The sequence below is a fragment of the Hyaena hyaena genome, unplaced genomic scaffold (assembly GCF_003009895.1).
Source record: "Hyaena hyaena isolate Hyena2069 unplaced genomic scaffold, ASM300989v1 scaffold_378, whole genome shotgun sequence".
In the NCBI taxonomy this organism is placed as follows: Eukaryota; Metazoa; Chordata; class Mammalia; order Carnivora; family Hyaenidae; genus Hyaena; species Hyaena hyaena.
In genome coordinates this window covers 795,044-808,994 of record NW_024081009.1, presented here as the reverse complement: position 1 = coordinate 808,994, position 13,951 = coordinate 795,044, and the positions used below count along the sequence as shown (strand labels likewise).

At 36.0% G+C, this 13,951-nt stretch overlaps 1 protein-coding gene across 6 annotated transcripts in view; it reads right to left on the bottom strand.

Annotated features, from left to right (window-relative positions):
• The window catches only part of CDC27 (cell division cycle 27), a 73,622-nt gene that overhangs the window by 45,783 nt on the left and 13,888 nt on the right, over window positions 1-13,951 (bottom strand). For 4 of the 6 annotated variants that reach the window (XM_039250644.1, XM_039250645.1, XM_039250646.1 and 1 more), the window contains exons 2-4: window positions 12,637-12,712; window positions 2,307-2,454; window positions 579-704 (exon numbers count right to left, since the gene is read on the bottom strand). In XM_039250644.1, the coding sequence (XP_039106575.1) occupies window positions 579-704; window positions 2,307-2,454; window positions 12,637-12,712 (350 nt within the window). The remainder of the gene's footprint in view (window positions 1-578; window positions 705-2,306; window positions 2,455-12,636; window positions 12,713-13,951) is intronic. The other 2 variants (XM_039250648.1, XM_039250649.1) reach the window with 1 other exon arrangement.

The following is a 13,951-nucleotide window of genomic DNA, read 5'->3' as shown; positions in this document are numbered from 1 at the left end:
TGCATGGACAGTGTGGAGCCTGCTTGGGCATCTCTCTCTTTTTTTCTCTCTCTGCCCCTCCCCTGCTCACGAGTCTCTGTCTAAAAATTTTTTTAATGATTTGCAAATCAGTATTATTTCAACAACCATCGTGGAAATTTCTTATGACATGCCTCAAAATTAGTATGGCAAACCAGATGGGAACTGCTGTTCTTTATTACTGAAATTTGTCTTCAAGCCTTGTTCTAAGGAGTCGAAGTGATATTTAATATTAGAGAAAAAAAACCTCGTTCACTTCTTCTTTTTCCTCAGTGGATCACATGAAGATATTCTCCTCGCCCAAAGCAAAAAAACCTTATAGGTTCACTCAATTATCAGGTAGTGCTGCTGTAGCTATTATCATTAAGGCAAAGTAGACAGTGAAAAAGGGGATCAACATCTCTACTACTTTATAAGTCTAATAAGGTCACAGAACTAAAAGACTGTACTCATCAGCCAAGTGCTGTATGATAAACACAGATAATGTAAGTTTTTTTTAAGCCACAAAGAATTCTAGCACTAGAAACAATTTTCGGGTAATGTGAATCACTGTTACTTACCAATATACATGTCCCAACAAGGAAAGAGTAAAGCAAGCTGAATCACCAAACTCAGTAACAATATCATCATGGCTTTTCTGCTTATTAAACACTCCACCAGATAAGATCTGTTCCCCTTCTGCAAGCCTTTAAAACACAAATTTACAGAATTAAAAAAAGTCAATATAAAAAATACTGTGTGTAAAGACATCCTTCATTACCAATACTTCCAAATATGGAGATAGATAAAGTAAAAAGTCCATGGCACCTTTAGAAGAGCAACAGCCATGTATTTAGAATCATTTGGAAGACTGGGAATTTATGATCTTAAAATTCCAGTCTTGCCTTTAAGAACAGAACCAGTTCAATTTAGTCCCAATATGTACAAATGCAGTGTGAGCAACATACACATTACTCATGTCAAAAGAAATGGAAGGTCATTATACTGGGGGATAGTGTGTATGGTTCCTCATTAACAGATGTGGTGGTCCTTTTTAGTTCTATAATTCCTTGAAATAGAATTTGCAAGCAAATTAAACAAGACTAACAGATTTTAATAAAAACTGCATACTTAATGGTCTTACTTGTTTTTAGGTTTATAAAAGAAAGCTGAATGGCACTTCATCTCTTTTTATTTGTCAATTATGTTTTTTTGATATAGAAAGTCACAAGTGTTCCCCAAAGGGGGAAAAAGTTACTTGACTTCACTACATATTTTTAGCATATCAGAGTTTATAAGGTTTTCTTTTAAAGTTTTTTTTCAAATCATCATGTGGAAAACACTCAAGTAAGTTTACACAGCATTAAAGGTAATGTCTTTATTTCTTTTACGGTCAGCAGAACTTTTAAAAAACCATGAATATTTGTAAGTGAAATAATAATGTCTAAGGTAAGAATTGGCTTAAGAAACTAGCAAATTAAATATATTTTTAAGAATTTAGCATTAAACCTTTGGAGTAAAAATAGTTCAGTAACAAATGTTTCAGAAATTTTATAGATATTTTAGCTAGTTTTCAGTCATCAGTTAGATACTGGACAAATACAATAGTTATTATTAGTCTATGGAGACTTCATGAGGCTCATTTGTGTCCTCTCACTATAAACTTACCAATTACATTCACAAACACACTTTTACAATTATCTACCTATTTATTTAGTCCCTGTTAGCATCATTCCATCTCTTACAGCAGAAGAGAGTTTAACAGAAGATAACTACCTATATTTCTACCTGCCTCCAGATTCAGAATAGGGATAGCTGACATGTTTAATTGTAATGTTCAAAGGAAGTGTTCTCTGAATCTGCCCCCTTGCTTCAAAGGGGTAGGAGTAGTGGTATGCACATAGAATGGTCTTGAAAGCCAAATAATTACATAACTATCTAGACACAATGAAGCGTTAATCTCAAGTGAACAGGTAAGGAGATTTTCGGGCTTATTCCAATTGAAAGCAAAGGAAAGGAAATAACACTTGGGATAATTCTGGGAAATGACAGGAATTAGTTTTAACTTAAGTTTCTCCAGAGTTAAATTGTATTATTTACTACCATAACAATGAAATTTCTCCATAACAAAAGTGATAATGCCACAGGCAACAGTATAAACATTTTTAAAAGTTACTGAAATAGACAAATCTCTACTACCAAAAAAGAGGGGAGAAAAAGAGTCAAGAGTTTAATCTATTATAAGGATTTTATCCAAAATTCTACAGTGTAAGTAAACAATATTAGATAGAAAAGATTTAAAAACTTACTTGCTGAGATCAACACAACATTTTGCAAGCAGGTATTTACACTGCGGTGTAGTACAACTGTGTCCTTTCAAGAGTCTATATGCTTTATATGCCTTTCCTGAGCGGTAATAACAGGTTGCCAATAAAAACAAGGCTTCCTCTGAGTGTACTAAGAGCACATATGAAAAAAAATGGCTATTATTCAGTATGTTGAATGGTAATCACTGTTTATCTGGCAATAAACAAGTTTAGCAACAAAAAATTAGTCACGTTATTTAATATAAAACAATCATTTATTAATCCAAATTTGAACTGAGAAATACTTTACTGATAGAAATCTTAGTCCCCCCAAGTTCTGATTACCTTCTTTTTACAAAGAACCAAGGAAGTAATACAATGAAGACAATCATGGTATTTCTGTAAATACTTAACAAAAGTGCACACTTGTGCGCACACCCACACACTCACACCTACCTTTAAATAGACTACCGGTAAACGGTCTTGTTTTTTGGTAATATTTTTCTAACAGACTCTTTGAGAGAACAGAAATCAAATTTCATGAGAAAGGGACACTCAGGGTTATAAAGCTGATTAACAATCTGAGATTACTTTCTACATTAAAAAAGGACCAGATTAAAAAACACATACTTATTTCTAACACCAAATTTATACCAAATTATATTCAAGATAATTTAAGACAGAAGGAAAATTCTAAATTGTGAATACCCACGGCATTTAATCCACTCAACTGACAGACTAAACACTTCTACAGCAATAATTATACTGCCCTGCAATGGCAAAAGCTGAATTGTTGGATCTGTCTCCTAGTCTCCATACTAGGAAATGCCTCTTTTGTCCTACTTAATGAAATGTGGCATTTCGCCCCTTATTTACTCTCTCCCAAACTGACCATCATCTCATTTCTAGCCTTGCAATCTCCCAACCAATCCAGGTGAGAGTCTATAGAGGCCAACAACAAAGGAGAGAGAAAGACAGAAAATCACAAATCTGTGCTTCTAAAAATGGGTTCTGTAATAATCTTAGTGGGTTGAAGGATGTTCTAAGCCAGAGGTTTTAAGAGTGTGGCTGCCCCTCTACCAGCACGGCATGACTTGGGAGCTTGTGAGAAATTCTTAGCTTCATCTCAGACCCACTGAATCAGTAAATCTGGGAGTGAGGACCCGCGATCTTGTCACACGTGCTTCAGGTGATTCTGAGGAACGCTAAAGTTCGAGAATCACTGTTCTGAAGTACTTGCTACATTGTAAAAAGTTAACGTCATCCCAAGTTTGGGATAAAAAACTGTTAACTTCACGCAAAGTTTAGGATAAAAAAGTAGGTAATTTGAAAGTTTACTATTACACGGGTTTTTGGATCATATATACATGCAAGCAAAACCAGGATGCTTCTTCTCTCGTCCATCTTACGATTTTTCATGAAACCCTAGTGTAAGAAAACAATATGCAATGAATGATATGTAGTAAATGGTAAGGAACTTTGGCATACATGTTAATGGGGTGAACATAGTATTAGTGCTTCAGAAGCAAAAAAAAAAAAAAAAAAAATGAATAGGGAACTCTCCTGCAGTGGGAGCAAACTTCTAATTTCACTGAACTGTAGGTGCTAATTCACATGAATTAGAAAGCTGTGATTTCTTCTTGATTTTGCGATAAAGGCCTAGTTTCTTGTTACCTTATAAATTAAGTTTTTAAAAACTACTGGTTATACAAATAAGCAATGGCTCCCCAAAACTAGTTTAACTTTTAGCCATAGCAATGCTTTATCAAATGTTTTGTTTACAAATACTTGTTTATGCTTAGGTCCATTTTCACTGCAGTAAAATCCCCTAATAACATAAAAGTACCAAATATTCTGTATGTGTGTGTGTATAATTTTAGTGTTTAACTGCAATTACCTTTTTGAAGTGCAATAACTTAAAATCTACAAGTTCAAATGGGAATATGGATTGGAAGGTAAACCACATCTTAAGATTAATGGACATGTAAGATATTGATGTAAATCCAGAACAACTTGAAGGGTTGTGAAAGACATGGAAAGACGTGGGTGGTTTGGAGGCTCCCCCCAAAATAACTCGACAGTCCTAAATACAACCAGGGAGCCAGTAGTAAGGAGTTATAATAAAACTAAGTAGCATAGACTATTAACAAATAGATTTTGTCTGGAACAGTAACTCCAGCTGATGGACAGTGGCTGCCTCTAGTGCTAAATTCAGAAAAACTCTAAGGCTCATGGCTTCCATAGTAAGTGCAGAAATCAAAGCAACAGGACCTAGAAATGGTTACAGATGTCTCCATGACATTTATTTACCATTCTTTACTTAGAGCCTTAATTAAAATATGTGATTGGGAATTATAAGTCCCACAATTTATTTTATAATCCGAAATAAAGTGAGCATTGACTCCAGTCACTCTTAACATAATATTGAGGAATCAATCATGTACTAGTTAAATTATGGTACATCCATATGGTGTACAACTCATCATAGTTGTCAAAGGAAAAAAAAAGGTATTTCCGGAATAGATTTAAGTGAAAAAAACAAAACAAAAGAAGCTGCAAAATGATACTGAAGCTCTTCTTCTTACAAGAAGGCTAGCCTTCAAAAATTTAAAGGTCATTTCATAAGTCCAAAATAATTAAGAGAGGTTTAAACTTGCATCTTCCAGATACATTTCCATCAAACAGGAAGGTGAATTAGTCTTTCAATGCTTTCAAATCAGACAGAGACCTCTTCTTCATACTGACTTACAATGTAAATGAGCAGACTTTTCCAAAATGGACCAGTGAAAGTTTGCTAAGGTGAGGGTTCTTAGCCTTGATACACTACAATTACCATCAAGAACTGCTTAGAGGTTAAAGTACTTTGCTTGCTGCCTTGTCTCGAACTCTTAATATATTAAGTATTCAAAGGGTGTAGAATCTGAAATCATCTATAATTTGTGACACATGCTTCATCCTGATTATCTTTTAAGTTTGTTTGTTTGTTTAGAGAGCACATGTACAAGAAGGGGAGGAGCAGTGAGAGAGGGAGACAGAATCCCAAGCAGGCTCTTTGTTGTCAGCACAGAGCCCGACATGGGGCTTGATCCCATGAACTGTGAGATCATGACCTGAGCCCAAATCAAGAGTCAGACGCCCAACTGGCTGAGCCATCCAGGTGTCCCTTAAGTTCTGTTTTTTAAAAATATTTTTATTTACTTTTTAAAAGTAAGCTCTACACCCAGTGTGGGGCTTGAACTCACTATCCCAAAATCAAGAGTTGCATGCTCTACTGACTGAGCCAGCCAGGTGCCCGAATCATCAAGTTCTTAAATCAATGGAAGGCAATACAGCACATGCATTAGCACTGACTTCAGAGTCAAACTGCTTGGGTTCAGATTCCAGTACCACCACTTATTAGCTTCATGACTTATGGCAAGTTAACTTCTCTGTTCCTCAATTTTTTCATCTGTAAAATAAGGACATAGAGACACTGATCTCTAAGGATTGCTATTAGGATTAAATGAGTTAATATACAGAGTACTTAGGATATTGCCTGACACACAGTAAGGCCTATATGTGATATTATTAAATTATTATTAGCTTTCTCCTAAATTTACAATACCTGAATAGTCAGTCAGTTGATAGTAAGGTGTGTTACACATATGTGATACTGAGCCACAAGGTCAAACAATTCCATTTCATCACTAACTTTTCTTTTGCTGAAGTATTTCAATTGCCCGGGTGCTACACTTTTCAGATGCGGCATGATTCATTCCATCCTTCAGAGTCATTTCTTCTGGTGAATACCTCATCCACATACACAACTTCAGTATTTTAATACTATTTCCAGTTTTTATTTTCTCTAGATTTGTTTACATCCTAAATTTCAATATTAACTGGTTTCGTATTTGTTGTATATGATAGGATTAATAATGTTTTAAAATACTTTGAAACCATGCTTAGAGTAAATAGACCACAGGCAAGAGGGCTGGAGGAAATTTTAAAAAGGCTCCTTAGGGTTTGAAGGTGGAAAGTGACCATATGTAAGGAGAAAGCAGATGACCAGATCACACAGGGTTTTGTAAGCTATCTAAAGATTTAGGGATAAATCCTTACAGCAACTACACGTATCTGAAGCATTTTAAGAAGGAAAGTAAAGAGAATGGGTTGACTTGGCAAGGGGAAAGGGAAGAGGCAGGAAAGAGTAGATATGGGAAAACCAGTAAGGAAGCTTTTTTAGTAAGAGGTAGTAATGTCTTAGATTAGCGTGGGAACATTATGAATCCAGATTTACACACATTGAGTTTGAGGTGTGTGATACTTGTGCGAAATGGCTAAGTTAATGCAATGAAACATTTGAGTCTCAATCACTAACACATTTAAAAAAATGAAAACTGAAAATTAAACAGCATCATCTTTTTCACTGGCAAACATTTAACTTTGACAGTAAAAGGTGAGGCCAATAGGCCAGGCCTTCTTTTGGTACCCTTTCCACTCTCCCATACAACTGACTGAAAATTTTAGCAACTAGATATATTTATTAAATTTTCCAGTAATGGCCTAAAAATGAAACATTATGCCATATCATTAGCAGTACTCTGGACATTTCCCCTCAATGATGCCCTTAACATAACTTGGTAAACATTTTTTTTTAATGTTGCCATTTGTAGCCACATATTTCTGTGAGTTTGGCTCTCAATATCATAGCTAAGACAGAGAAGAGAAACAGATGCTGAGCCTTTTACTCTGGTTCTCTTCAACTAAGTCCAATTTACTGAAATTGATATACCCAGTGCAATTTCCACATCTGGGCCCATTGATCATTATGACAGGTAGAAAACTGGTGAACAATTTTACAGTAACTTAAAATATATTCATATTTAAAAATCAACATATTGTAGTGGGGGGTGCAAAATCTACATCAAGATAGAACAGTAGATTTCAAGCAATTGTGAGCTTTGTACTAGGGCCCCCAGAACAACTTACAAAATATATGTTGACGCAATGTCTTCAGCTATTTCTTTTTCCTTGCTTTTCACCAGTTATAATTGCCAGTCCCATGCAGTCTCACAGAAAGCAATTTTTAATCTTTCCCCAGATATAATATAATGCACACAAAACTTATATCTGGTTATAATTTTCTGAACATAAATAAATCATCTCTCTCCAAGGACCTATCACATTTATTGTATTAATATATTCTTTGCCCATATAATCTACGACTGCTTCTATTTGTTCCTAACCACCCACTTCTATTTATTCTCAATAGCTAAATACATATAATTGCAATTAAAAACTTTGGAAATTGCAGTCCTACATGCTACCTATTAGGACAAAGGGAAAAGCTGAATCTATATTCTGTCCAACAGTTAATCAATTAGAAATGGAGAAAACCTTTAATCAAGGAGTTCAGGTATGGCAGTGGGAAGGAAAAACAGGTGCAGAGGGGGATATGGAGGGAGGTGACAAGATTAGAAGTTTTTCCAAACAGCAAGGCTCAATTGTGAAATCAATTTAGTGGATATCAACCTTCATTAAAACAACAATAACAAACAGTGAAAGAGAAAAATAACAGAGTACATCATATGTAAGAAGAGTAAAAAAAAAAAAAAAAAAAATCTGAAAAGCCACCATAACAGAATAGGCTAGGGGAGAGGAACTCGTAAAGGACTTCCTATGCGCCAAACTCACAGATTATTATAGTTAGTCCTTAAAACTATCTTGTTAAATAGATATCTCTCGTCCTAAGTTAAAGACGAGGAAAATTAGGCTCAGAGTAACTTCTTTCCTAAGATCAAATGGCTAATGAACTATCAGAGCTGACACTCTACACCACTTTGCTTACACCACAGTCTTAGGTGGGCTATTGCAATTCTTAGGAGAAGGACAAATGGACGACAAAGAATTAGTGAAATTGAGAAATTATTTCAAGAATTTGGCTTTCCGAGGGTCCTATCCATCTGTGTCTTTAGCCTCATGCCCTATAGGGTGTCGGTGTCCTTCTCTAAAACACAGAAGTTACCACTAGTGGCATAGGACACCACTGAGCAAAAGGGCAGACAGGTTACATCTAACATACCAATTCTGATCAACTAATGTCAGCCAGCAACACTGTGTTAATAAGAATTCTGAGGTTGATTCAACAGGAACAAGAAGTATGACAGATTAGTAGCGTCTATTATGAGTCAGAGTGGCATGTGTTTGCTACCCTTGGTAAAATGGAATCAGAAAGATTCCTATGAATACTGGCCTCCATTTCTTCATTTCTAAAATGGCAATAGTAATATCTATTTTGTAGGATTATTGAAAACTAAATAAGAAATCAGTGTTAAGTATTTATTAGAGTATCTAGTACATAGTAAGAAATCAATAAATGTTCTGTAGAAGTTACTGCTGTCATTATTGACTAGGATACTATCTGCTTCCGTAGAAAATTCCCTCATAGAAATTAGAGTTAAACAGAATGGTTAGGTTCAACAGTTAACCCTTGAACAATGAGAGGGCTAGGGGGACCTAAGGGGGACCTACCCTGCAGAGTCAAAAATCTGCAAGTAATTTATGACTCCCCCAAAACTTAACTACTAAAAGCCTACTGTTGCGGCGCCTGGGTGGCTCAGCTGGTTAAGCGTCACTCTTAATTTTGGCTCAGGTCATGATCTCTGTGGTTTGTGAGTTCAAGCCCCACGCAGGGCTCCGAGCTGTCAGCATGGTACCTGCTTGGAACTAACTCTCTCTCTCTCTCTCTCTCTCTCTCTGCCCCACCTCTGCTCATGTTCTCTCTCTCTCAAAATGCTATTAAGAATATCATAAGGGGTAGCTCAGTTGGTTAAGCTCAGGTCATGATCTCACAGTTTGTGAGTTTGAGCCCCGCATCGGGCTCTGCACTGACAGCTTGGAGCCTGGAGCTTGCTTCGAATTCTGTATATTCTCTCTCTCTGCACCCCCCTTCTCTCTCTCTCTCAAAAATAAATATTTAAAAAAATTTAAAAAAGAAAATCATAAGGAAGAGGAAATACATTTATGGTACTATACTGTATTAAAAAATCTGCATACAAATAGACCCACATAGTTCCAATCTATGTTGTTCAAGGGTCAACTGTATGTTGAGAGAAACTAACACTTACTGAGCAACTTTCCAAGTGTCAAGCACTGTAGCAAACACAAAGTGAATTAAACAGCTCTATGTGGATTCATCTGGAATCCTGCCCCCATTCTATGGGAAAACATACTTGTTTGAATTTGAAACCGCTAATCCACAATCTTTTAGAGCCTAACTATAATAAACTAGAAACTGCCAATTCTTTAATAAGCAAATGCAAAAAATAAAGTATAAGACAGCAAAACATGAAGGTTGTGTAGGTACCAATTAAAATATGTCAGGGAGCGCCTGGGTGGCTCAGTCAGTTAAGAGTCTGACTTCGGCTCAGGTCACGATCTCGCGGTCTGTGGGTTCGAGCCCTACCTCGGGCTCTGTGCTGACAGCTCAGAGCCTGCAGCCTGCTTTGGATTCTGTGTCTCCCTCTCTCTCTGCCCCTCCCCAGTTCGTGTTTTCTCTCTCTCTGACTCAAAAATAAATAAACGTTAAAAAAAAAAAGTGTTAAAAAAAAGAAAATATGTCAGTAGGTTATGCATGCTTTTAAAAAATCTAGTAGAGTAGGTAGTCTATCGCATTATTTTCTTTCTAAGCCTCTCACTTTCTAAATCTTTTCACTGGGACCTCAGACTCCTGTTCCACACATAGATCCTCCCCACTTTCCTTAATTTCCCATCTCCCTTGAAGGACCTGACAGCACTTTCAAAGGGATGCTATTTCCCTCATATGCCACTTTCATCAGAGTAAGGTAAGGTTTCCTCTTTGCTTCTTAAACCCATTTCCAAGCATGACTCTGCCTGTTTGTGAAACTCCCTGCTCCTGAGTACATACCTACTCCTCATAACTCTCAGCTCCTAATGCAGGACATTCTGTTTCATTAATGGAAAAATTCTGTACCAGTTCATGGTCTTCTGCTCCCATGTTATTCCCCCACATCTCCCAGTTCAACCTCATCTGGATTTCTGGCATTTCTCTGTATCTTATTCACCAATCTGCTTCTGTGTTAGCTTTCCTATAGTTTACATTTCCTGGTCCATATCTTGTCTATATTTTTAATGTTCTTATTCCTAGTCCTTTCTTGGGACACATGCCTGGCAAATCCCTAATATCTACCTTCTTATGCTTGCAGTTAGGTTACTAAGCACTTGCTACTAGAGTAAAATCATACAACTAATCAAAAAGGTTCCACTAGCAATTCATACAAAAACATACAAAATATGCAAAAATAAAGCTCATCGACAACCACAAAAAAAAAGGAAACTCTTGGCAAGTAATCTAATGGGAACTTACACAAAAAGTATATAAACTGAATTATGCAAACAAACACCCGAGTAAAAAGAAGGCAGGACTACTTCTGGTTGGGAAGGCTATCTAAGTAATTAGAGAATTTATGTTTATAGGTCAGCATTGATCAAAATCTTTGTGAAACTTCAAGGCAATAATAAAGTACACATAGAAAAATAAAGGATAAAAAAAGGGGAAAGACTTCTTATCAAAGAATGAATTGGAAAGAAAAAAATGATGGCAGATAGGGCTTATGAAATATTAAAATACAACAAAGTGTTAAAAATGGTAAGGGGGTGCCTGGGTGGCTCTGTGGATTGAGTGATAGGCTCTTGATTTTGGCTAAGATCATGGTCCCAGGATCATGGGATCAAGCCCCATATAGGGCTCCATGCTGAGTGTGGAGCCTGCTTGAGATCCTTTCTCTCTATCTCCCTCCCCTCACCCAGGTTCTCCCCACTCCCTGATTTGCAGTCTCTTGCTCTTAAAAAAAAAAAAAAAAAAAGAGGTATGATATTGGATTTAAAACAGAAAAGTAACTAATGGAAGAGAGGAGAAATTCTGGAGACAGAACGAAGCTTTTTTTTTTTTTAAGTTTATTTATTTATTTTGAGAGACAGAGCAAGCATAGCGAGGAAGGCACAGAGAGAGGGAGAGAGAAAATCCCAAGCAGTCTCCAAGCTCTTGTGGAGCCTGATGTGGCGCATGACCCCACTAACTGAGAGATTATGACCTGAGCCTAAACCAAGTCTGATGCTCAACTGAACGAGCTACCCAGGCACCCCAGAAGAAAACATTTTTTAAAAATTTAATATAAAACCAAGTAAAATACCATGCGGTAGGGAAAAAAGCATTGTTTAATATACAATATTGAATAAATTAAGTAACAATGCCATGAAAAATTCTTTAAATTTCTTTAACCACCAATAACCACATATTAATAGTAGTTGTAGAAAGATAACTTTTCTAGCTATGAAGCAACAGAAGTGTATATGATAAAGCAGAGGAGCTCAACTACATAAAAATTTTCAATATCAAGATAATAAAAACCAACAGAATTAAGATTAAAAAGCATCAATCTGGGGGAAAATATACAATAAAGATATAGCTCACAGAACTAGGAATTTAAAACAAACACTTGAGAAAACACCCAGAATCCCTTGTAGTTATAAAAATGCAAGACAAAATATCTCATAATTCTCAAGTAAGCAAAAATACATTAAACTGATCAAATCTGATACCGAAAGGATTATGAAGGAAGTCTTATGCTGCTGGTCACACCACAGATTATTACACCTCTCTCTTTTGGGTTATCAACTGGGGAAGAAATAATTTGTTGTAGAAATGATCATGCTATTTGACTTGTAAATTCCATTCTAGAATATATAACCCAAAAAATGACCTAAAAGAAAAGAAAAGCTGTACCTAATTATCTACATTAGCATCTGAGAGGGTTACAAGAATGACAGAAACAAAACATACATTATGAGCACATGTTTACTGAACATTCGTTACCATGCCAGAAGGCTGTGCCAAGTGCCTTTAAATACACTATCTCATTTCATTCTTCAATGTTATCAAGCAATAATCATTACTTTGTAGATGAGAAACCTGAAATACTCAGACACGGAGTGACTTGCCCAAGGTATACAACTACATATTTAAGTGACGGGGTTAGGGTTTGTACCAAAGCTACAGACTAAATTCATGCTCTTAGCCACGGAATATAGACTCTTAACAGAAAACCTAGGAAAAAAATATCTAAAGATTGGAAAATGACTAAGTAAACCATAGTATAAAACCTAAAACAACTCTATAGTTATAAGGGAGCTAACAGATACAGGGAAAAGTTTTTATGAATTAGTGCCAATCATACAGAAAAAAACAAAAGCAATCCCCATGATCTTGTTATATTTAAGTCACAGGAAAGGACACAATTCCATTTATTTTTATAGAAATGAACAGATTACAAACCTTCTGCATACAGTCGTTCTGCAAGGAAAACGGCATCTCGGTAAGCATAGTGGTTGAGTGCTTGCCATATAGCAGCCTGAAAGTAGAAAGAAAAGAACATAAATATACAAATACACAGTTTCAAAGTAACACCAGGTGGAGCCGGACATATTAGAATCAAATCAATGACCCTATTTTAAGTAATAAAGTAAAACCTCAATGTCCATAGTGCAAACTCCACAGCATGCCAGACAAGGCACTTCACAGCACGGCTCCTAACATATCTGAATTTACTCACTCAGTTCTCCAGGGACATTTAGGCCTCTGTGCCTTTTTGTACTTCCTCTTCCCCCACAGAAGAATGTGGGCTCCCTCATGTACCTCCTTTTACAAATTGCTCATCCCTAAAGATTCAACTTAATTAACATCTACTTCATAAAGGTTTCCTGGCTGATTCCTAGCTTTTTTTTTTTTTTTTTTTGTAAACATCTCTCTTCTGGTGAAGCACTCATATTTTGTTACAGTTGCTTGTTTACAAGTTGCCCACCCCATAAACTACACTGCTCTAAAGTTACAAGGGGAGTTTAAACAATATTTCATGATACATGAAATGTAGGTCATCCTCCACAAAAACTTCCCCACCTATTCTTTTTAATTTTTATTAAAATTTAAAAAAAAAAGTTTTTATTTGAGCAAGAGAGCTGGGCAGAGGGATACAGGGAAGAAGAAAGAGAATCCCAAGCAGGCACCATGCTCAGTGCAGAACCTGACACGGAGCCCGTGAGATCATGACCCGAGGTGAAATCAAGAATCAGCCACTTAACTGACAGAGCCACCGGGTGCCCCTCTGTCTATTACCTTTAAAGTCACCCTATTCTCACCCACTTGAGGAAGCATATTGGGATACAAATGAGTAAGCTATTATAGGAATAACCTTTAATCTATTTGAATTATAATTTTCTTTTTCTAGAGCTAAGAAACATAGCTATAAAGTATATAACTGATAGAAAGACATTTTAATTCATAATGAACAAAAACACTTAGATCCATGTACTCACTATCCTCAAGATATAAATTACTAGCTCAAGAAATAAATTACCAATATATTTGAAGCCCTCTCCCACAAGTACTCAACAGTCATATAACCTCTTTGAAACCATCATTCTGAATTTTGTTAATCTTCAGGTTTTCTTTATGATTTTTATACATTTGTAGGTATGTATCATCCTTAAGCAATGCAACACTTAACTTTCCCTGGTTTTGAATTTTAAATAAATAAAATCATGTTGTAAATATTCTACTATAATTTGCTTTGAAATCCAATATTATATTTAAA